Source organism: Heterocephalus glaber, unplaced genomic scaffold (genome assembly GCF_053883595.1).
Source record: "Heterocephalus glaber isolate CG9 unplaced genomic scaffold, H.glaber_assembly_v1.0 deba00000896, whole genome shotgun sequence".
NCBI lineage: Eukaryota > Metazoa > Chordata > Mammalia > Rodentia > Bathyergidae > Heterocephalus > Heterocephalus glaber.
In genome coordinates, this window is record NW_028258170.1 from 4,547,853 (window position 1) to 4,572,250 (window position 24,398).

The 24,398-nt window shown below is 37.5% G+C and overlaps 1 protein-coding gene across 3 annotated transcripts in view; it reads left to right on the forward strand.

Annotated features, from left to right (window-relative positions):
* Positions 1-513: 513 nt before the first annotated feature.
* The window catches only part of Frk (fyn related Src family tyrosine kinase), a 171,099-nt gene continuing 147,214 nt past the window's right edge, over positions 514-24,398 (forward strand). For 2 of the 3 annotated variants that reach the window (XR_015450017.1, XM_087207898.1), the window contains exons 1-2: positions 687-922; positions 1,024-1,620. Coding sequence is in view for 2 of the 3 variants with exons in the window: in XM_087207898.1 (XP_087064024.1) it covers positions 786-922; positions 1,024-1,620 (734 nt within the window). In the remaining variant the exon portion in view is untranslated. Of the gene's footprint in view, positions 662-686; positions 923-1,023; positions 1,621-24,398 lie in introns of those variants that run through there. The other variant, XM_087207900.1, reaches the window with a different exon arrangement.

Here is a 24,398-nt window from a genome sequence, read left to right on the forward strand (position 1 = left end):
CCTAACTAGGGCAAGTAGAGCAACACCACTGACTGCCTGCTAGCAGCTGTCTTGATCTCAGCCTGAGCTGGGCCAGCATCACCACCTCCTTGGGAAGAACTGGTGCAGCCCTGGAGGTCAGAGTTTAATAGGAAGAATCCCCATAGAAGCTCCCAGAGAGCTCTTTCACTAGTTTTTGCTCTATTGGTTACCTATTGTGTGTGTGTGTGTGTGTGTGTGTGTGTGAGTGTGTGTTATGTTTCAGAAATAGTACTTGAAGTATGGAGAATTAAATGTATCTCTGGGAAAAACCAGTGTTTAAGGTTCTCAGGGTTTTAGCCAGCTGTTCTCTTACTTTTCCAGACTGTGACTATACTTTGAGGCTCTTAAAATCTATTCCTGGTGATTGGGAGGAAAAAAAAAAGGTAGGGACTCAGTGGTTCCTTCCTAATTGCCCTGTGTCTGGTAACAAATACTTAAACAGTACGATTTGCCTGTTTTTATTTTCCCTTGCAGTGGCAAAACAATCCTACATAATTATGGGAGAAAAAAAGAAAGCTCTTCTCTGAATTTTTGTGTTGGGAACATAGGAAGACAAAAAGTTACCTGGTCTAGCCTGTTTCTCCAGAGTGAAATGAAAGTAAAACGGATTTTGGCTGCTGCTTTAAGAGTTTGGTTCCTGGTAAGGGGGCTGGTCTACCCTGGTGTGGGAGAAGGAGGGGTGAAGACTGGAATCCCAGTTAGGTCACAGACAAAAAGAAACCAGGAAGTAAAGAGATATTGTTACAATCTAAACGGAGCTCAGGATGTTAAAGGCAGCAGCCTCTGTAGGTTGGTTACTCATTAGCGAAAAGGAAGGACTAGTGGGCCCCACTGGAGCGAGGCGAGCAGCCGGGACGTGGGGCGAGACCTGCTGGCACGGGCCAGGCAGGAAACCACCTGGGTTAGTGTCTTTCTTTTACTGACATTTTCTTGGGGCACAGGGCAAAGCAGCTGTTTTCTTATCTAAATAAACCTCTCCCTTTACATCTTTCGACCGAGCAGCTATCCAGTGCCCACTGACTTCTGCTGGGGCAGCTGCGGCCGCAGACAGCAAGGCAGTGTGAGTCTCCAGGCAGAGCTTGCTGCAGCCAGGGCTACAGGACTTGCATATTCTCCAGAGTATGGTGAACTGGACCTGATTTCAGAGTTGCCTGGTGTTGGAAGAGAAAGGGGACCTACGACAATTGCGGGAGAGGGAAGCCTCTCCCCTGCTACTGGCCAGGCCACCATGGGGAACGTCTGTTTGAGGCTCCGGGCATACTTGCAGCCCTACCTCCCCTGTCTGTCCCAGGACGTCGACAGCTCAGTGGTGATCGAGAATCCAGGGGCCCGCTGTGCCCCGGAACCTCCACGGTCTCCGAAGCAGAAGCTGGAGCGAAGCCGTGGCCAGTACTTTGTTGCTCTGTTTGATTACCAAGCTCGGACTGCGGAGGACCTGAGCTTCCGGGCAGGAGACAAACTTCAAGTCCTGGACACTTCCCATGAGGGCTGGTGGTGGGCCAGACACTTGGAGAAAAGGGAAGACAGCTCTGGCCAGCAACTGCAGGGCTATATTCCTTCCAACTACGTGGCTGAGGACAGGAGCCTGCAGGCAGAGCCGTGAGTAGTGTGCACCACAGTTGATTTATTAACGCTCCTAGGGTTGGTTAAGGACTTTTCTTTCCTACCTATGACCTCTTAATTGCCAGGTGCTTAGAAATTATGTGGAAGTACTGGTAGAACCCACTAATTGAAACATACCTTTCCTACCTCTCCTGCGAAGTAAGGGTGAAACTGCCAGGTAATTGTTGCTGAAATGACTTTGATTAGAGTGTGTGCACCCACAGGCCAAGGGCGCATTTCCATCAGCACAAGCAAATGGTGGGTCTAATACCTTAACTCTTTCTTCACTGTAAAATAACGCATGCCTCACTTTTTGAAAAGAACTGCATTTCACTTGTGGATAAATCATAAGACTTTTCTAAACCATACTTTCAGATCTAAAGTACAGTTCTTTTCTGTTGTTTTGTTTTGATTTTTGTTTTAACTTTGAGACATTTCAGAGTGATACATCTGCTCTAGTCCTGATGCTTGTCTTAATCCCTTTCATCCTGATAGGCACACATAGGCTAACCAATGTAGGTGACAACATCTGGGCTATACTAATTTTTCTAATAAAATTGTGACAGAGACATTTTTCACTGAATTTCCAGAACCTAAGTTATGCTACTCAATCTATGATAATTTTGCTTATTATGATTAAAAGCTGGACAGGTACAGATTTTTTTTCTGGTTATTAGTACATGTTTGCAGTATATAATTATTACATTGCATGTGGGAGTTGGTATAAGTACATAACACATCTTAATTCTTCTTTTATCCCCTTCCCTTCTCTCCCTCCCTAGCCTTCCCTCCACCTCATGGTCCCCTTTCCTTTTGCAAAAGATCTATGTCCTCATTGCTATCTTTTATTTTGCTCTTTATTTATATTTTGGGTTTCTCATGTAAAAGAAGCCATGTAACATTTAAGAATGTGAGTCTGATTTATTCCAGTTAACATTATGGTCTCAAGCTGCATCCATTTTCCTACAAATGACTCAAGTTTATTATTCTTTATTTTGTGTGTAAATGCCATACTTTCTTATCCATCCATTAGTTGATGGACATAGAGGCCTCTCCTAATATTTAGCTGTTACGATTTGTATTGTTATACACATTGCTATGCACGTGTCATGGTAATGTACGTCTTTAACTCTTTGGGGAGATACCTAGAAGGGGAGCAGCTGGGTCAAATGGAATTTCTAGTTTCAGTTTTCTGAGGATTCTCCATGATGGTTTCCATAGTGGTTGTACTAGTTTACTTTCCCACCAACAGTGTAGAAGTGTTCCTTTTCCCACAGCTTCACCAGCATTTGTTATTATTTGGCTTCTTGATGATGGCCATTCTTTCTGGGGTGAGATGTAATCAAATGCTGTTTTAATATGTATTTCTCTAAAGGCCAGAGATGGTAAACATTTTTACATGTATTTATTAGCCACTTGCACTTCTTCTGAGAGATAATCACAAAATTGCTACACAAGAATAGATAAATATTTTATCCTGGAAAGAACAAGACAAAAAAGAAGAAGAAAAAATAGAAGAAGGCTGCTTTATCCTGGTACTGGAATAAATCCTATGAAGTGTAGTGGAACAAAGGAAGAAAATTTTATATACTTTTCCTTTCATCCATGCACCCATCCATCATCCCAGAGCCAGGCACAGAAGGAGTATGGTGAATGGAGAGTGATAGTTGAATATAAAGTAGGTCAGGTGTAGTCTTCACAGTGGATATGTGGAGTTTGGTGGATTGGGAAACAAGTGGAGGCTTTTTAGCCCCAATCTTGTGCTTAGGTTCCAGTGAGACCTAAGACTGGAGAATGTCTCTCAGGAAATGGACTCATTTTAGGGACTGATTTCTGAATGGAACAATCACTGGGGATTTGCTCATGTTTTTATGTAAGTGTATTTTCTTTTCATGTCAGCTGCAATATCCTTTACTTTCCCAGGGAATGAGATGGTAGAATACAGCCATGGAACATTCTTGCTGGCCTCCAAACTCATATGTATAAATGTGAAGGATGGTTTGGATTTTCTGAGATCTTTACAACACCATGTGCCTATAAATATTAATCAAGGTCTTATTTTATGCTGTACTAGAAATAAATTGAAATTTAGACTTTTGTTGGATGGAATTAATGAGTTCTCATTTGAAATCACTTGTGTGAACATTTATTTTTGTGATACTCTTCAGGAAATATCTTTTCTTATTAATTGAATGCTTACTTACATGTGTTTGTATTTTTTTATTTTTATATTTATATATATTTTTTGGTATCGGAGATCGAACTCAGAACCTTGCACTTGTGAGGCAGGTGGTGGAACCACTGAGCTAAATCCCTGGCGTGTTTGTATGTTGTTATTACTACATGATTTCTAAGGTACGGCCTTAAGGATATTTTTGTTCAAAGTAACATATATATGACTAGAATAAATACTATAATGTTAATATTTAGTGGCTTGAATTCATATTCTAGTAGTTTTAAATATAGTCACTTCATTTAATTGTTTAGGAACTCCATTTCCTCCTCTGTGAGGTCTCTGGGGTTACCTAGACCTCTGGATTTCCTGGTTATTTGGGAACACAAATACTTATGTTTCATAAGTAATGGTTAAGCTACGTTAATCTCTGACAGATTTATAAATGCTGAAGAAGGCAAGTGGACTGAAACAAGACAAATGATCCAAAGCTGATCCTGTCCTGGGTAAAAGACTTGAACACAGTATCTTTACTAATTTAGATCGTCTTTGCCTGTAAATACAAACTAAGTCAGCTAAATTGCTGTGGCTATTTTTCAATTCTTGGGGGCATTTGTAACCAAGAATTACTCTGTCTCCCCTGCATGTACCTCCTGAACTTTCCTTTTAAAAGTGGTTCTCAGAAAGGTTTTCATCCATCACTACCTACCCAGATCTCTGCAGTGAGCTTGCACTGGGCTCTCCACACTCACTGGAATAAAAACGTGATGACAGAAGATGCTGTCTCTGCCTGCTGCCAGAACAGGCTCTCGTTTCCTTCTAAATGCACATGGAAGCTTTGCTTGGGAACCTGGTAACCTCTGAAGGTTCTTGCCACCATATGGCTGAATTCTCTTAATGCTTTTAGGGCAAGTAGCTGTGGCCTTTAGAATTCCACTCCATTTCAAAGAGAAGTGATTTTTAACTTAGCAGTCATCAGAGTGAGAGTGTCCCAAGGCCCACTCAATACTTCACTACCTGAGGAATCTTGCCAAAGCTCCTTTTAATATCTTTTCTGTAGCTAATTTTTTCAAACTTATATATACTTCAATGGTTTATTGAGCTCCATAAATAGAATTGAGGAAAGATTGTTGTGTACATACAATTAAGGAAAGATTATTGTGTGCATTCGTACATACGAAATGAGCAAGCAAAGGGAAACCAATGAAAGCTGAGTCATCTAATTTAGAATCAGACCATTTAATGTAGTGTATATGGATGTTTATTTCTTTACGTCTTTATTCTTGACTTGCCTTAGTAAAAATAGTGCAAGTCCTTGTGGAGTGTGTTCATCAGCTTTCTCATCACTGAGACACAATATATACTAAGCACTCACAATGTAGAGGAGGAGAAGTTTAACTGGCCCAATTTCCAGAGTTCAGTCCATGATGGTTGGCTGGTTTCTAGGCAGAAACCTCATGGCAGAAGGGCTTGGCGAAGCAAAGAAGCTTAGTTCGTGGAGTCAGAAAGCAAAGCAAGGGAACAGTGCCGGAGAGGAAGGAGCCAGGGACCTTTGCGGTTTCCAAGACCACGTCTCCACGACCCACCAGATACATGTCAGGTAAAAGGCCGAAAACCAAAACCAGACCAGGCCACAACAAGCCTTTATTAGGGGAACAGGTCTGCCGGGGGCTGTCTCTGTACAAAGGAGAGACAAAAGCAATATGGCTAGGGCAGGGAGAGTCTTTTATAGAGACTGGGGTGGGGTTTGTAGGGGCTGAGGCGGGGTTGAGTGAGGTAGTGATTAGGAGGTGAGCGAGTATTAGGTTACTCTCTAGGCGGGAACAGGGGCGTACTGGGAAGAAGGGTTTGTTCTTTGGTGAGAGCAACCATCTTGGCGTGACGTCACACAGGGGCGGGGACAAGGCACAGTAGGAAGAGGGCAGCTACTATACATAACAGCTGCTGAGGTAGTGGGAGACCTATCAATACACTCGGAGAAATGCTTTAGTAATCTGTTCGGGGTTTCTTAATCCAGTGAATTTGACGTGTCAGGACTATTGGTCACATGGAGATATCAGTACCAGGAGAAATCAGTTACAAGTTTTAATTTTTGGCTGGTTACCTTTATTTTTATTTATTTATTTTTTATCTTTGTACCGGGGATCGAACTCGGGACCTTGTGCTTGCGAGGCAGGCACTGGAACCACTGAGCTAAATCTCCGGCCCTGGTTCCCTTTATTTTAATTGTTAGAAGAAAAGTTGGAAAAAGAACTACACTATTTTTTAAACCAATTTACTTATGATTCTTACTATTCCCCTTAGAAATTCTTTAACTTTTCTGAATATTTTACATCAAGGGATATAATAATCCAATTTTTAAAGAATTTTGGCTCTGTAAAGAATCATTCTATTTACCTTATCCTCAAGTTGAATTTATTCCTAGATCCTTTTGTAGATGAATATTTTGCTTTAATATCTTCAACATAAAATCTCTCCAAAACCCTAATCTTGGAGTCTTATTAGAATTCTCTTTAAATATATCATTCAGAATTTGAAAAATATAGTGAAAGTTCATCTAGAAAATGAAAGCATGGAAATTACATATAAATCTTGGAGCTAAGAAAAATGGCTTTGAATTCCATTGTTTTTCTTGTAAAAATTTCAAATATTGTGATATATTAATGAAAAACAATGTGATCAGCAAGAGTCAAGAGTATAATTTACATGTAACATTATTTATCTACTATCTAGCTTAAAAAGTTGATTATTGGGGCTGGGGATTTAGCTCAGTGGTTCTGCCACCTGCCTTGCAAGTGCGAGGTCGGGAGTTCGATACCAAAAAAAAAAAGTTGATTATCTAATTGTTTAGGTGTGCCCTAGGTGTTATCTATACACTTTTATGTCAAATTGAACTAGGGTCAGAGAGGACATCAGTTCAGCCTCTTGGAGTTGGATGGATTGGGTAGGAAGGGTGTGAACACAGCCACACAGGCCAGCCGTTGATGATTATGGGTCCATCTACTTGACCACACAGGCCAAGGGTCTCAGTTAGGGTAACCAGTTTGACTTGTTTTGCATGTGAAAGATTCTTAAGTTATGATAACAACTATGAAATACGTTGCTGCAATACATTCTGATTTCAGAAGCTTTCCGAAGGCATCAATTAAGGTTTCATTAAAAAAAAAAATCAGGGCTGGAAGTATAGCTTAGTGGTAGAGCACTTGCCTGTTATTTCCATCTACAACACTACAGGAAAAAATTCTAATCACCAGAATAATCTCTGAATTTTATTCTTTTATTGAGCTCCATATCTGTCTGTGTCATATTCTTGTGTATGTTCTTACATGAATCTTTTAGACTAGTCTGGCATAATGTTAGGTGAATGACTCAGCAAAGACAGAGGAATTAGTATTGCTTCGTTGCGTGTATAACTGCGATTTGTTAAAATCTCTGCACTTAAAGATCAAACTATATAGATTATGAAGTTTCTTTCTTCCCCAGTCTCAGAGATGACAGTTGTTGTGTCTGGCTTGAAGAAAGTAGCTCAGTGAAACGAAATGACATTTTCTTAGAAAGATTCTTACACTACCATTTAGGGCAGAGTGATGCTTCCCTGTTTGATGATTTGAATACTGCAGATTTTCATAATTACCAAATACAAGTTGAACACTGATTTCCTAGTAATTTTCAACCTAGATGTCGATTTCTTTTCCAGCTGGTTAATGAAGCCAACTTTCGAATCTCAAATTAATCAAAGAGAAATAATGTGGTTTTAAATTAAAGTTACTCATAATAAAAAGAAAATAGCAGCTGAATATTCACGAACCAATCTGACATAATAGGTTTTATCTACTTTCTTAAGTCACTAGAAAGTCACCTGTGGACAATTGTTTCTACAATTGTTCTTCAGATTATTTTTTTCCTTTGTGTTTATTTTCAAGGAGTACTAATATACGTATTTTGTAGTGGAAACAATGCATTTTCATTTCTCCCTTAGGATAAAGCATAATTAAATAGTATAGTTTTAGAATTAAATAAAAGAAGTACATATAAATTATGGATGTAAAATACATTTTAAATATAAATGTGGGCATCTATCAAATCAAATATTTTGGATAAATTTAAGCTAAGAGTTTTAAGACAAATAATTTAAATCAGCCAAAAGCATATTTGGATGCCCTGAGATTAATTAGGAATGTCTGTTATTAATGACTGAATTACATATAGAATTATGAAGTACTTCCATCTCCTCATCCTTTGAGCTATTTGTCATTATAAACTATTTACACTGATTAAAATAACAATATGACAAATGTGTTGCTGAAATAGTGTATGAAAAATTCTTACCCTAGGTCTGTTATATGGTTTCATCTAAATATCACCACACTATGTTTATGTTAATAAAACTCTGCTCATCTCAATTTGTTATAAACTTTTATACAGATTGTCACCATTTTTAAGAAGAATGATACTTAACTATTCATTTGAAATAAATTTTATAAGAAAAAAGGCAAAGTCTGCAGAACTATGAGAAAATGCATCTTTTTCTAGGAGAAAGGAAGGAAGAAAGAAAACTGTCAGTCATAGAAGTGAGGAAAAGAGGAACCGATTGGAAAGTACACTGAAGTCACAGTTAAAGTTTAATTAATAGCAGTTTTAAATAATTAATGGCAGTAAAACGTGATTAGATGCATCTCAAAAGACCTCTGAAAGGCAATGAAATGACATAGTGTGAAATTAGTAAAAGGAGTTGCAATTCATCTTTTCTAGGAGAAATAAAATTGATAATACTTGCAAGTTTCAACTATAATAGTTCATTAGAACTACTCTTTTTAAAGTAAAAGTATTGAATTTGCTCTTTGTGGTTTTCAATAGATTACTAACAATGGACAAAATCATATGTGAGTGAAATAAATCGTAAACTATTGAATGCTAGTCTTAGAGCCTAAATTCTAAGGTTAGAACCTAAAGGACCTAAACTCTGCCTTGACTCAATTTGCCTTTGGAAAAGTTTCTATTCAAATTGGTTTGTTTTTGTTCAATTGAATTCATTAAGTGCTTGGGTTGTTTCTGTTCTTTTTTTGTTGTTTTTTTTAAAATTCTTTTATTGGTACATTGTAGGTATACAACACAATTACATTTCTCATTGGGAATTGTACCTTTACATAATGCATCTTGGTTCTTATTTTTTCCCCATTCCTAGCCCTCCCTTCATGCCCTCCACCCTTCCCTATTTACAAAGACTTTATTTCCATTTTTTCCATTTCTCATCATTTTCCTTTCCCTTCTTTCCTTTCACCTGCCCCTCCCACTACACCTACCCCTTTGGACCTTTTCTTCCTATTTTACATTCTCGATTATTCATTCTAATCATTGGTACATTTTAGGTATACAATATAATGACATTCATCATTGGAAATTTGCACCTTTACATAGTGTCCCTTGGTTCTTATTTTTCACCCTTGCCCAGCCCTCTCTTCAACCCCTCCATTCCTCCCTATTTACAAAGATTTTGTTCCTATTTTTCCATTTTCTCATATTAATCCCATTCCCTTCTATCCTTTCCCCTAGCCCTACCACTTCCTTCCCCTTTGCCCCTTTTCTTCCTATTTCACATTAGCTATTATACATTTAGTCCTTATTTACACTTTCAGTTTCTCACACCGGAGAACCTATTCGGTATTTATGCATGAGTGTCCTATTTATTTCACTTAAGAGTATTGCCTCAATGTGCATCCACTTAGCTATAAATGTCTCCAATTTCTCATTTTTTATGGCTGAGTAGTACTCCATTTTATAAAAAAACCACATTTTCTTTATCCGGTCTTCAGTTGATGGGCATTTGGGCTGTTTCCAAGTTTTAGCTATTACAAACTGTGCTGCTATGAACATGGGCACACATATATCACTGTGGTATGATTCTTTTAATTCTTTGGGGAAAGATCCCCAGCAGGGGAATAACGGGGTCAAATGGGACTTCCAGTCCTAGTTCTTTGAGGTATCTCCATACTGATTTCCACAGTGCTTGCACCAGTCTACACTCCCACCATCAGGGGAGCAGGGTTTCTCTTTCCCCACAGCCTCGCCAGCATTTGTTATTGGTTGATTTCATGATAGCAGCCATTCTTTCTGGAGTGAAGTGGAATCTCAGCATTGTTTTCATTTGCATCTCTCGAATGACCAGTGATGTTGAACATTTTTTCATGTATTTATTTGCTAGTTCTACTTCTTTGTCTGAGAAATGTTTGTTCATTTCAGATGCCCATTTTTGGATTGGGTCTTTAAATTTGGGAGGTCTGATCTTTTTAAGTTCTTTATAGATTTGAGATAGTAGACCTTTGTCTGAGGAAGAGCAGGTGAAGATTTTTTCCCACATTGTGGGTTGTCTCTTCACACTGCTGGTGGTTTCTCTTGTTGTGCAGAAGCCTTTTAATAAGAAGAGATCCCACTTGTTGATTGTTTGTGCTAGTTCACGGGCAACTGAGGTTTTGTTCATAAAATCTTTTCCTACACCAATGTCTTCAAGGGTTCTACCTAACCTCTGTTCCAACTGGTTCAGAGTTTCTATTTTAATATTTAGATCTTTAATCCATTTTGATTTTAGTTTAGTGCATGGTGAGAGATACAGGTCTAGTTTTAATCTTTGGCAAGTTGATGCCCAATTTTTCCAGCACCATTTATTAAAGAGGCTATCTTTCCTCCAGTGAGGGTGTTTGGCTCCTTTATCGAAGATGAGATTGCTGAGTGTGTCTGCCTTTGTTTCTGCATCTTCTGATCTGTTCCACAGGTCCTCAAGTCTGTTTCTTTGCCAGTACCATGCTGTTTTTATCACAGTAGCTTTGTAGTAGAGTTGCAGGTTGGGGATTGTGATACCCCCTGCCATGTCTTTGTTACCTAGAATTACTTTTGCTATTCTGGGTCTCTTCTGGTTCCAAATGAATTTTTGGATTGTTTTCTCGAGGTCCATGAAGTATGCTGCTGGGATCTCAATTGGAATTGCATTAAATCTATATGGCAGTTTTGGAAGTATGGCCATTTTCACTATATTAATCCTTCCTACCCACTAGCAGGGGATATCTGTCCATTTTCTGATATAATCTTCAATCTCTCTTTTCAGAGTGCCATAGTTTTCAGAGAAGAGGTCTTTGATTTCTTTCATTAGGTTGATTCCTAGGTATTTCAGTTTTTTGGGTGCTATTGTGAAAGGAATTATTTGCCCTATTTCTCTCTCAGTGAGTCTGTCATTTGTGTAGAGGAAAGCTATTGATTTTTGTGTGTTGACTTTGTAACCAGCTACTTGACTGAATTTGGTTATTAAGTCTAGAAGACTTTTGTTGGAGTTCTTGGGGTCTTCTATATAGAGTATCATGTCATCTGCAAATAATGACAATTTGACTTCTTCATTACCTATCTTTATTCCTTTTATTTCTTTCTCTTGTCTAATTGCCGTAGCTAATGTTTCCAGAACTATATTGAACAAGAGTGGTGATAGTGGACATCCTTGTCTTGTTCCTGATTTTAGTGTGAAGGATTTCAGTTTTTGACCATTTAATATGATATTGGCTGTTGGTTTTTCATAGATGGCTTCTATCTGTTTGAGGTAGAGACCATCTATTCCAATTTTGTGTAGGGTTTTTATCATAAATGCATGTTGGATTTTGTCAAATGCTTTTTCTGCGTCTATGGAGCTAATCATATGTTTTTTGTCCTTGGCTCTATTGATATAGTGTATTACATTGATTGATTTGTGTATATTGAACCATCCCTGCATCCCTGGGATGAATCCCACTTGATCAGGGTGTATGATCTTCTTGATGATCTTCTGCATTCTGTTTGCCATTATCTTATTAAGGATTTTTGCATCTATGTTCATTAGTGAGATTGGCCTATAGTTCTCTTTTTCAGTTGGGTCTTTCTCTGCTTTGGGGATCAAGGTGATGCTTGCTTCCAGGAATGAATTTGGGAGTATTGCTTCCCTTTCAATTTCATTGAAGAGTTTAAAGAGTAGTGGCAGCAGTTCCTCTCTAAATGTTTTGTAGAATTCTGTGGTGAAGCTATCAGGGCCTGGGCTTTTCTTAGTTGATAAGTTTTTAATTACATTTTCAATTTCATTGGTTAATATTGGGTTGTTCAGAAATTTTAGGTCTTCTTCGTTCCACTTTGGTAATTCATATGTATCTAGGAATCTGTCCATTTCTTCTGTGTTGTCCATCTTATTGGCATATAGGTTCTGGAAGTAGGTATTGATGATCCTCTGGATTTCTGCTGGGTCTGTTGTCATTTCACCCTTTTCATTCCTAATTGCATGGAGTTGGGCCTTTTCTTTCCTTTTTCTGACAAGGTTGGCTAAAGGTTTGTCAATTTTGTTGATTCTTTTGAAGAACCAACTCTTGACTTCATTGATTTTTTTTTTTATCATTCTCTTAGTCTCCATTGGATTGATTTCTCCTCTGATCTCTATAATTTTCTCCCTTGTATGAGCTGTGGGGTTGTCCTGTTCTTCTTTTTCTAGAAGCTTGAGGTGCAGCATCAGGATGTTTAATTGGGCTTGTTCTGTTTTTCTAATATGTGTATTCACTGCTATGAATTTCCCTCATAAGACTGCTTTCTTTGTGTCCCATAGATTCTGATATGTTGTATTGTCATTGTCATTTAATTGAAGGAACTGTCTGATTTCTTCTTTAATTTCCTCTGTGACCCATTGGTTATTCAGAAGTGTGTTGTTCAATTTCCATGTGTTTATGAAATGTTTGGAGTTTCTTTTGCTATGGATCTCCAATTTCTTTGCACTATGGTCTGATAATATACAGGGGATAACTTCAGTTCCTTTGCACTTACTTAAACATGTTCTATGTGTGAGTATGTGGTCTGTTTTGGAGAATGACCCATGTGCAGCTGAGGAGAATGTGTATTCTGATTTTGTGGGGTGGAAGACTGTAAACATCTGTTAAGTTCATTTGTTCAAGAGTTTGATTGAGTTCTAGTATTTCATTACTTATTTTTAGTCTAGTTGATCTATCTATTTGTGACAGTGGGGTGTTGAGGTCCCCCACTACAATTGTATTAGTGCATATATGACTTTTCATGTCCGTTAGTATTTGTTTTATATAGTTGGGTGCACTAGTGTTTGGTGCATAGATATTTATGATCATCATCTCTTCCTCTTGGATTCTTCCCTTTACAAGTATGTAGTGTCCTTCTTCATCTCTCTTAATCAGTGTTGGTTTGAAATCTACTTGATCTGCAAAGAAGATAGCTACTCCTGCTTTTTTTCGGGTTCCTGTCACATGGATTATTGTTTTCCACCCTTTAACCTTCAATCTTTGAGTTTCCTTTTGAATTAAGTGTGTTTCTTGTATGCAGCATATTGTTGGATTTTTCTGCTTGACCCATTCTGCTAGTCTATTTCTTTTGATTGGTGAATTGAGACCATTAACATTGATGGTTATAACTGAAACATATTGACTTCTCATTGGCATGACTTTTTCTTTTTGTTGGGTTCTCCCCCTTTACATTTAATTTCTTGTCATGCCAGATGGGTTCATTCTGCTTTGCTTCCTGGGGTTGTGATCCTCAATGTCTATTCCTAGGATATTGTGTAAAATTCTTTGGAGTGCTGGTTTGGTATTCACGAAGTTCCTAAGGTGCTCTTTATCATGAAAGTGTCTTATTTCTCCATCAATTTTGAAAGATAGTTTTGCAGGGTACATCAATCTGGGTTGGAGGCTGTTTTCTTTTAGGGCTTGGAATATGTCACTCCAAGCTCTTCTTGCCTTGATGGTTTGTGTTGAGAAGTCTACTGTGATTCTGATGGGCTTTCCTTTGTGTGATTTGTTTCTTTTCTCTGATTGCTAGTAGAACTTTGTTCTTCTGTTGTGTTTCTGGAATCTTAACAATTATATGCCTATGTATAGATTTTTTTTTTGATCAAGGCTATTTGGAGTCCTATATGCCTCACTTATCTATATGTCAAGCTCTTTTCCCCTGCTTGGGAAGTTTTCTGCCATTATTTCTGTGAAGAGATTTTTTTTATGTCATCTGCACTCTCTCCTGTTTCTTCATTGAGCCCAATCAGTTTTAGGTTATTCTTCTTTGCATCATCTAGCAGCTGCTGGATTGTTTTCTCATGTTCCCTTATAATTTTGAAGCAATTTTTCTTTTCCTGGTCACTAATTGCAATCTTCTCTTCTATATCTGAAATTCTGTCCTCACACTGGCTCATTCTGCTGTGTAGACTTTCAATGGAGTTTTTCATGTCCTGGAAATCTTTTTTTATCTGTTTTATGGATTCCATTTGTTTCTTATGTTGGGATTCCATCATGTTCCTGAGCTCCTCTCTAGATTTATTAATCATGTCTTGCACTAGGGGCACAATTTCTCCTGTTATCTGAGAAATTATTTCTGATTCCTTTTTTTTCCAGATCCCCTTTTGTTGCCAGTTCAGTGGGTCTAGGTGGTTGAGTATCAGAGTGTTTCATCTCATTTCCCTTTGGGGTTGCTGTAGGTGATCTGGAAGTCTGGTTTTGAGACTTATTTACATGTTTTCTCATTTCGACTGGGGCCGTGGGCTGTTAGCGCCTACACGGATTGCCTCCTCTGAGCTGGGAGAGGTGGGACAGGAGCCAGGAGCAGCGGTAGGGATGGTGACCCAAAAGCCCTTTCCTGTGGGCTGGGAGCCGCGGGAGGGACGGTGGCCGGGAAGCCCCTTCCTCTGGACCAGGAGCAGTGGGATGGCAGCTCAGAAGCCCCTACCTTTGGGCCAGGAGCTGTGGGAGGGATGGTGGCCCGGAAGCCCCTTCCTCTGGGCCAGGAACAGTGGGACGGTGGCTCAGAAATCCCTACCTCTGAGCCGGGAGCAGCGGGACTTGGTACCTTGGTCTGATGGTCTGGTGTCTTCCGCATCTTTGTAGTGTGGAACCAGGTGGCTGCCTGTCTGCAGTGAGGTGATTCGGGATCTTCCGCGCGACTAGGGACCTCCGTAGGGCGTGCACAGACCTTTCTGTCTGCAGCAGGCTAATTCGGCGTGTTCCCTGCAACTCAGGACCTCAGTAGGGCGTGGGCAGACGTGCCTGTCTGCAGCGGGGTGATTCGGCGTCTTCCGCACGACTCGGGAACTCGGTAGGGTGTGCCTTGTTTTTGTTCTTATATTTAAAAAAATAGTACACGTTAGCATGTCACATAATGTTTACATTTCTGGCAGAGAGTTGGTATATGTACATAACACATCTTAGTTTCTTTTTTTAATCCCCTTTCCCTTCCCTCCCTCCTCCCTCCACTTGTCTCTTGATTCCTTTCCTCTTTTTTTTTCTCACATGTGTGCAGTACATAATGTTTACACTCCTTGTATGGACTTGGTACATGCACATAACACACCCTAATTCCTTTTTTCATCTCCTTCTCTTCCCTCCCTGTCCCTCTGTCTTTGATCCTCTTCCCCTTTGAAAAAGATGTATCTCCCTTTTTTCTAATATCTATCTTTTATTTTGCTTTTTATATATACATTGGGTTTCTCATATAAGAGAAACCATGTGCTATTGAAGCTTGCCTATATATCCATCAACAGATGAATAGATAAAGAAAATGTGGAATTTATACATAATGGAGTGTGACTCTGTCATAAAGAAAGATAAACTTGAATCGTTTATAGGAAAATGGATGCATCTTGAGACCAAAATGCTAAGTGAAATAAATCTCTTGATACATTTTATGTTCTTTTTAGAAAGCAAAAATTAAGCATCTCATTTTTGCATTGTCAAAGTAGATATAACCTTCTATATAGTTGGAGTAATTTTTTTTTAGCAATTACTATGCACCATGTACTTTCATTTGTAGTTTCTAAGAGGAGAAAAACAAACAATGCTTTGCCACAGTTAACAGCTCAAAAAAAAAAAATCCCGTTGGATTTTCCAACTACCAGTACTACAATGAGAATCTATAAGGTCAGTAAAAATTAGACCAATTTTTGGGTTCTTCAAGTGGATACCTTAATGATGTCCAAACATTGGTGACATGTATAGAGTTTTAGTTGAAATACAGTTCCGGTTGCTCTTTTAGTTCCGGTACTCTGATATACTTAAGACATAGAATATGGGCTCCGAAAATCTGACTTTTAGAATTTGGGTTTATCCTGAGTTAACTGTGATCTTGATCAAATTATTGACTTCTCTACTTCAGTTTTTTTAAATTTGTAAAATAGGAATAATAATGACATCCATGTCATAGGATCATTATGTGACATAAATGAGACTCTGCAGAAAGGTGCCATTTACATAAGAACCTGACACACAGTAAAGGTTCCATGAATTATTATTAAATGCTTATTATCTAGCTAGTGGTTGCTCTTTACATCTCTGAAGGGATACTTTTCACACTTCTGAATCTAATCTAAGCTAACTGTTCTTTTCCTCGCACGTCTTTGACACTGAGCCTCTCTAAGCTTTGGATGGGTCCACACGGCCCTCACCTGCAGGGTTGGTCTCAGGTAGGCTAATATCTGCCTGCAACTCTCTCCTTCCTCTTCCTTTCCTGATCAGTTCTAACTAACCCTTCAGGTTTCTCCTCTCTTGTTCTTTTCTCCCCCAGCCTTTTGCTTAGAGCCTTCGGCATCCTTTGTCATTATTGCTCTGAGTTGCTTTTTAAGCTGCTAGGAAAACCCTGCATTAAAAGCATAAGCTGTTATTCATTCTTCTCTCAATGAATTGTTCCTACCTCGATTTTTGGTGAGTCATAATAGTATGATTTCCAGGCTCCCAGAAACCAGTTGCTGTAATCCACTCCTGGGGAGAAAATAGTTAGGGGTTACAGAATGATTAAAAATTGTTTATAATGTAGAATAAATATCAAACCAGGAGCACATCATAAATCTCTGGGAAATGGCATGTAGGAAAATCACATATGCACATATTAAACTAAACCATGGCTATATTCAAAGTAGCGGAATGGCTCGCCAGGGCTGTTCAATGAAAAACAAACTAAAACTCAATTTACAAAATTAATGTTGTAGGGCCAGACTTGTAATTTCAGTTTTCATGGAAATTTCAAATTATTATTTATATAAAACATTTCTAGCTACATATGCTGAAAGTTTGACTCTTTACTGAATATTAATATATTTTCAGTATTACATTCTAAAACATTACCAAATAGAATAACTGTCTTTTCTTTGATAATTTTCTTACCACTTAACTGCTAATTTCTCTGCAGTATTCTCTGACTTCCGTTTTTTCTTGGAGGTCTCAGCACTTCTCAGCACTGAAAGTGGGGAGCCACTGTCTCTAGAGGAGGTCATTATGGAGACTAATAGCAGCTTTAATGGTATTTTAAGGGCTTCTTACAACTATTTTTCCAAAGCCTGCAAGTTTATTATTAGTTTATGTGACTGTTTCTTTGAAGATTAATATAGCAGAAAATTTTGCTAAAATGCATAGATTAAAGTATAGACCATGTGATTTATACTAACTACCTTATTGCTTATTTGGCTAAGCAGGTGCTATAATAGACTATCGCTTGTATGAAATCTTTCTGTCATGCTGTAGTTTTTTTTCTAGTCAGACATTTTTTTAGTTAGATATTTTTCTAATTAATGTTTTTCTATTTTAAAAATTCAGTTAATTTGCTAATTTGTTAATGTCAGTCTTTAATATCTTACTTTTGTCTTTAACAAATTCATATGGCATGTTTTTTAATGTCTTTACATTCAGGCCAAATTTCTCAATTAGAGATTTCTTTCTTGGTTTCTGTGCTTGTCTGAGGGTAAAATGAAAGTGCAATTTAAGAAATGCAATTACTAGGAATTTTTGAAATTTATGCTATGCATGCAGTTTAAAGGGATTTGGAACTTATATCAAAAATATTTTCATTAACACAAATATTGCATTCTGCATTGGCAGCTTGATTAGGTGATTTAGATGAATTCCATATAGTTTCTCTGAAAGACTAATATTATTTTCCAGATTTAAGATGAAGGAAATGCTATTCTGATCTCCCATATATCTTTTTGCCACTTCTAAATATTAATCAATCATTCAATATCAAGACAACATGCTGCAAAACCTGGCAGTGTGCTGTCTACAAAGTCAGTGCCTAAGAATCTTTTTTGGAAAGTGCCCAGTAATTTTTAGTAATTCTAGAAGCAGCATCCAGAACATTTTCTCCAAAATATTTTCAACATTTTGATCTTGAAGAAAACAGTTTCTAAGGGATTTATGTATCCAGTCAACAAACTCTGTGGGTACTCGATAAAGTCACGGCATTTCGATCATGGGTGACACACAAATTAATGACAATGCTTCTCCAGAGAATTTTACAGTCTCGGGAGTGAGACTAATAAACAAAGAATGTTGTATCAATGACCTTCAGCAAAAGACCACCGGGAGTATGTCTGTGTTGGGATATTACTGCTCGCAGGGAAGCAGAACATAAATTCTTAAGAGTGGATTATCTCAGAGAATGTTAGAAACGAATTATAAGTTTGAAGGTATGATTTTTGGGAGGCTTAAAGGAAATAGGGCTTCGCTCTGGAATGGAGACCATCTGGAAGTAGAGATAAATGTGTAATTGGGCGAATGACTGGATTTTCATAAACTGATGAGAAGGAGGGAAGAAGTTGTTCAGCTGGGGACTGAAACAGTAATTGGTAAAGAATCAGCAGTCAGGTTAGCCAGCATAGATGGTTGTTTGGTCATTTTTATGGTTGGACAATTACCGTGTTTGTGGATGTGCAGACACGATTATGCAGTGATGCAATTTTGTTTTTGTCTTGACACATCATGGTCCCAGAGGGCCTTGTCTAATGTCATTGTTCTCTTAGCTGGTTATGCTCACCAGGGAACACCAAGGCCTAGGCCTAAGTGTGGGGCCAGCTTCTGAATGTGGGGGGTTTGTTTTTCTCAGCATGGAGAGATGCTGAGTAAGGTCATAAGAATAGCACAAGCTGTCTGTCATATAGTATATACTTGAAAAAATAATTGTTTAATGCATGAATGAGGAAACAAATACATAGGGGAGATCGGTCTTGGTTTGAGAGAAATCATACCTTTCTTTAAAGTTTCAGCTCACAGGATCCTCTTCCTAGAAGCACCTTTTAACCTTCATAAAATAATTCATAATTTTTTTTTCCTATGATTTTGTATTTATTTTAGTACAGTAATAGATGGTAATAGTTGACATTTATTGAAGGCTTACCAATCTGTTATCTAAGATACAAAGAACTTAATTTGCCATCTCTTGTGTCTTCAACAATTCAATGATGTAGATGCTTTTATTACCATCATTTATAGATGTGGAAACTAAAGCTAAGTAAACTCTTTGGCAGGAGGTTGTAAGGGCTTAATTTCCATTTGTGTCAATGTTCAAAAAGGGTAGGTAGTTGAACAATCTCATGAATGAAGAATCAAAACTTAAGGGGAAAGGAAATAAATTTTTTTTAGTACCTTCCATGTGCTAAGCACACAAAACGAATTTAATCCTCTGCATGCACAGTTTTCTCATCACTATTTTGAGGGCTAGAAAACTGAAACTAAAATTAAATGGACTTTAGAATATTTTTATCTGGTAGAGGTTAGAGGCAAAACTACAAATTAGATGAAGGAAAAGAGAAAGAATGGAATAAAAATTTGTGATTTGGGATCAGATGAAGGATTAAGAGAAATATGCATTTCATAAGTTATTTTTATGGAAATGGAAGGATTTGTTGAAACAGGAAGGGAGACAATACACTTATATAATTTTAGAAAGGTCAAATTTTAAGTCCTAGTGGGATATCTCAATGAAAATGTCTAGTAAAAATTTAGAAACATAAAAATGAAGACTAGGGAACACATCTGCTTTGTTATGATGAATTTTGGAGTAATGCACACAGAGGTGCTGTAGATGTAACGAGAATATAAGGACCCAGGGCAGTGATGGCAAACCTATTGCATTCATGCTGTAGCTGCCTGTTTGTTATCATTCAAAACTCTAAAAGGTTTGCCATCACTGACTTAGAGCAATGTAGTTTTCATAAGGATTTTAACAACCATAGAGTAAGAGTTGAAGGAACAGGAGGGGGCAAGACGAGACCTCTAGAAATGCACATAGTTTGGGTGAGGAAGAGTGGCATGTGGCTTGTGGTAACTGCCCCATTTGTTCATGCTTCCTTGTGTCCCCACTCTTGGGTAGTGTCCTGCCTCACTCAAAATTGACTTGATCAGTTGACTTGCTTTTACCAACAGGAAAATAGCAAATGTGACAGAAACAGAGACTTAGGAAGTACTTGCATGTTAGGGTTTGGTTCACACTGCTTTGGCGGGTTCTGCAATTACCATGAAACAACCCAAGTAAGCTCCAGAATGATAAGAAACCATGTGAAATGAGGCCCTGTTAACTGCAGTTGACTCACCAGCTGGTTGAAGATTCATGTCCAAGCCCAGCTAAGATCAGAAGAGGTCATTTCAGATTGCTAGCCTTTAGATTTGTGAGATAATCAAATAGCTATTGTGAAGCAAGACTTAACTAATAGAGGGAAGAAGAGTCATTCAGGGAAGCAATGAAGAACTTACAAGAGAAAAGAAAAAAAGCATCGAATCTTTTTCAAAGCAAGAAGACAGACTGTCTAGAAGGAGGGTTTGGGTTAAATCCTACAGAAAGAAGAAGTTAAGGATTATTAGGTTTTCCAGAGGATTATTGGTGATACTAATGAGTAGTTTTATTAAGCAACGATGGGAGATAATATGCAGTGAAGAGATAGCATTATTAAGGGAAAGGCCTTCTGTGATTCTGAAGTGGGAGGTTTATGCTGGGTTGAGGCATAGCAAAAGGCATAGAAAATAGACAGGGGCTGCACACAAGACTCAGGTCCATTCTGAAAATCAGAGCTGAGGGAAAACAAATGCAAAACAGAGAGTGAAGCCCAGCTGCCTTCATCCCTAAGCAGTCTGCAGGATCCTAAAGGACCACAGCTGGTTAGGAGTCACAAAGTGCCTAACTCACTCTAAGATGTCAAAGTTGGTAGGTTTCCATCCTTGCTTGGTGGGCTGGAGATCTGGCATTTGGTGGCTGAGGTAGAGCCAGAATGGGGGGTTTTCATCTTTAGCTCCACCAGTTTGGCCTTCCCCAAATTGTTTAAGAAATTTACTTGAGGTTTTCTCTTGGGTGATACATACCTAGGATGGAGGTCCTGCTGAGTGTGCCTGGCCCTAGGTTTTAAAGAGAAACAACAACTCTATGTTACCAATAGATGAAGTTTACTTTTGAAAATTTTGGTGTTTAAATTCCTGCTCGTGTGTGTGTGTGTGTGTGTGTGTGTGTCTGTGTGTGTGTGTGTGTCTCTGTGTGTGTGTGGTAGTGGAAATTGAACCCAAGACTTTTACAGTGAGTCACATCACTAGCACTTTTTCGTTTTTCATTTTGAGACAGTTTCCTTAAGTTGCCCACATGGTACTTGAACCTGCAATGCTATCTCAGCCTCTAGGGTGCTGGGCTTACAGGTATGTGCTACTATGCCTAGCAACTCCTACCATCTTTTAAAGTCCATTTCCAAAATTGTTCAGCAGTTCACAATATTCTAGTGTATTAGTAATTTTTATCTTTAAAATATATTTGATTAATAAAAAAGAATATCTGTAACTTCTAGGTAATTTTAAAGCATAATGATTAATGAACATTGATATGATCAGATAGCTCAAGACTTGAACTGTTACTAACAATGGGCCTTTGAGTGCCTACTCTGCTTTCATCTTCAGAATAAAACATATCCCCCAGAAAATGTTGATAGCCGCTCAATTTCTAGTAGCACATGATTATTAGTCAATCAAAATGTCCACTAATGAAAGAGTGGTAATGTGTCTTATTTAATAAAATATTATACAATCATGTGACATACAATAGCATTGGCGAATTTCAAAGGCATAATGTAGAATGAAAAAAGCTACATATGATTCTATTTTTATAAGGACCACACATAAGGAAAACCAAATAATAAATTGTTTGGGCATGTATATTAGTAAATTATAAAGTGAAAGAATGATAAATAGATTGCTATTTGCTTTATTTATCTTAATATAATAGATTGTATACTTCTGTAGATCATTTATATAAATTAGAAGTTATTTATGTCATGAAAATAAAACGGTAGCAGGCATGTTGGCCATAAGGTCAAATATATATATTCTAATTGAGCATATAAATCATGATCTTTTTCACAAAATTGTTTTCACTGAATTATTCTTTAATATTACTTACCTAACATAGATAAGAAATATATAAAAGCAGATGGTCTTTGCAATTTTTGATCTTGTTATCCACTATGACCTTTAAACCTATCTGAATACCATTCCAATGACAAGAATCCTTAACCTGTAGATCATGTATTCCTATATGCTTCAAAGATACACTTGAGATAGTCCATGAGGCCTCTGAAATTGTATATAAAATTTGTGTGATGTTTTTAGGCTGAAGATTAAAGGTTTGTATGATAGTCTAAAAGATATCATGTTTAAAATGTATTTGAACTTGTGTTCTAAAATTAGTATGGGGAAAAATGTAAAGTCTGCTTCTTCTGAAAAGTTGATTTACTTCTTACAGTAGGTACTAAGAGTTTATTATGTTCACAATTCTCTTTAATATTAGCATTCAGGAAGCTCATTGTTCAGTTAAATGCTTACCTGTAATAACTACATTTGACCTTAGGTCTGGTTTATTTCTGCTTTCACTCTTTCCTTTTTAAAAATCTTTTTAAAATTCCTATTGTCTAGAACATGTGAGTTTTTGTAGAGGTTTGTTACTGTAATCTTCTTTAGTGCCTAAATAATAATTATTAGTCTAGACATGTTCATATTTGAAAACCTTAAATTATAAAGAAAAAAGAATTTTGTATCTTAAACTGCATATTAATCAAAGATTACATTTTAAATGATTGTCTTCTTGAGCTTGTTTTGGGGATTAACTCTAAACCAAACCTGTCTTGTTGTTTGGCCGAACCACAATTAACGACTGTGGCCCCGACCTTGCTGTAGCCAAACCCTTTCCCGCCTCCCACTTTGTTTTTCTGGTTCTCCACTGGAGAATTTGGCACGCGTTTCCTGTCTCTTTTCCTTATTTCTGTGTTTACATACATGTGTGGGATTTATTCTGGTCATCTCTTTATCTGTAGAGTAAGACAGGGAAGTGCCTTCAATAAGGTCTTTAATCCTCAACCAGACACAGGTGCATTAGGGGAGAAATATAAGGTGTGGAGGAAAAAAATAGAGACAAAGGGCAGGAGGGGACAAAATGGTTTAAAGCAGGTTTTCCCTTCCCATTTATAACTGATCATGATAAAAATTAAGTCCATCTGTCTATGAATAAAACCCATTTGTTAGAGATAAGAACAGAAATCAGAAGGGCAGACATGAAGACCGATTTGAAAATGAAAAACAGATATTCCAATCATACTTCATCTTTTAAAGAACAAACATTTGTGTTTTGTAAAATCTAGATTATTTGTTTCAGGAGAATAAAATTTAAAGCTGCATATGCAGTTTTATTTTTTTTTTACAAATTATCTTCTAATTTTATTGGTACAATTTAAATATACATAATGATCACATTCATCATGGGGAATTTGAAACTGTACAGGGTATTTCTTGATTCCTCTTTATCTCCCAACCCGCTCCCCTCCCTATAACCCTCCTTCCCTCCTTAGTTACAAAAGCTTTATTGCCATTTTTCTTCTTTTCTCATTTTTTTCTTTTCCCTCTCCCCCTTCCCAGTTCCCGTTTCCTTTTGAACAATTTTTTCCTATTTCACTTTATCTATTATACATTTTTGTCCTTATTTACTCCTTCAGTTTCTCACACCAATGAGACAAAAAGTAAAAGTAAAAAAAGAAGATGTTACATAATTCTGCTTAAGAGGAGTAAAAGCAAAAATGAAAGAAAATAAGCTAATGTTTAAGGAAAGCAAATAAAGAATTCATGAGGAACTTGAGAAAATAATAAGAGTTTGATGAGCAGACTGATAATAGCATGCATTGGCTCGTATTTGAGAAGAGACAAGACAAGCTTCCTATGCTAAGTAGGGAAAAGATAAATGTGGGCATTCAGAGAAGTTCCTGATTTTATGCTTACATTATTTTCACTGTATTTAAAAATATTCTTGGAGCTTCAAGAACTTGTGTAATGTGGCATTTATACCAAAGACACTATCATCACATGGAACTTTTTAACTTATGCTTTATTACTGGGTCCAATGTGGAGAAAATATAAAGCTAATCATTGTCACTGAAACTGAGTCAAAACCATTTCTTTCCTTATTGTACCTTCTTTATACCATCCAAATCATCTACTAAACTTGGATGTATCAGTCACAAAATAAAACCCACAGAATACATAAACCTTTTGGACAGACAATGAAACCAAGTGAGTGACTTCTGAGCCCTGGAAATGAATTGACTTATATGATGGGCAGATTGAATTAAAGCAATTTGATAGTTGTATAAGAAGTCTTCTAATGGACTTCTAATGGAAGATTTGCTGTGTAGGTGAGATGGTGAAGCATAAAGTTCTGTAGGGAACTAGAGTAAATTAATAGTCTTGTTTGCATTGCAGTGATTCAGAAAGTCACAAAGAAAGCACCGACACATTCACCTGGGCCTGACGTTCAC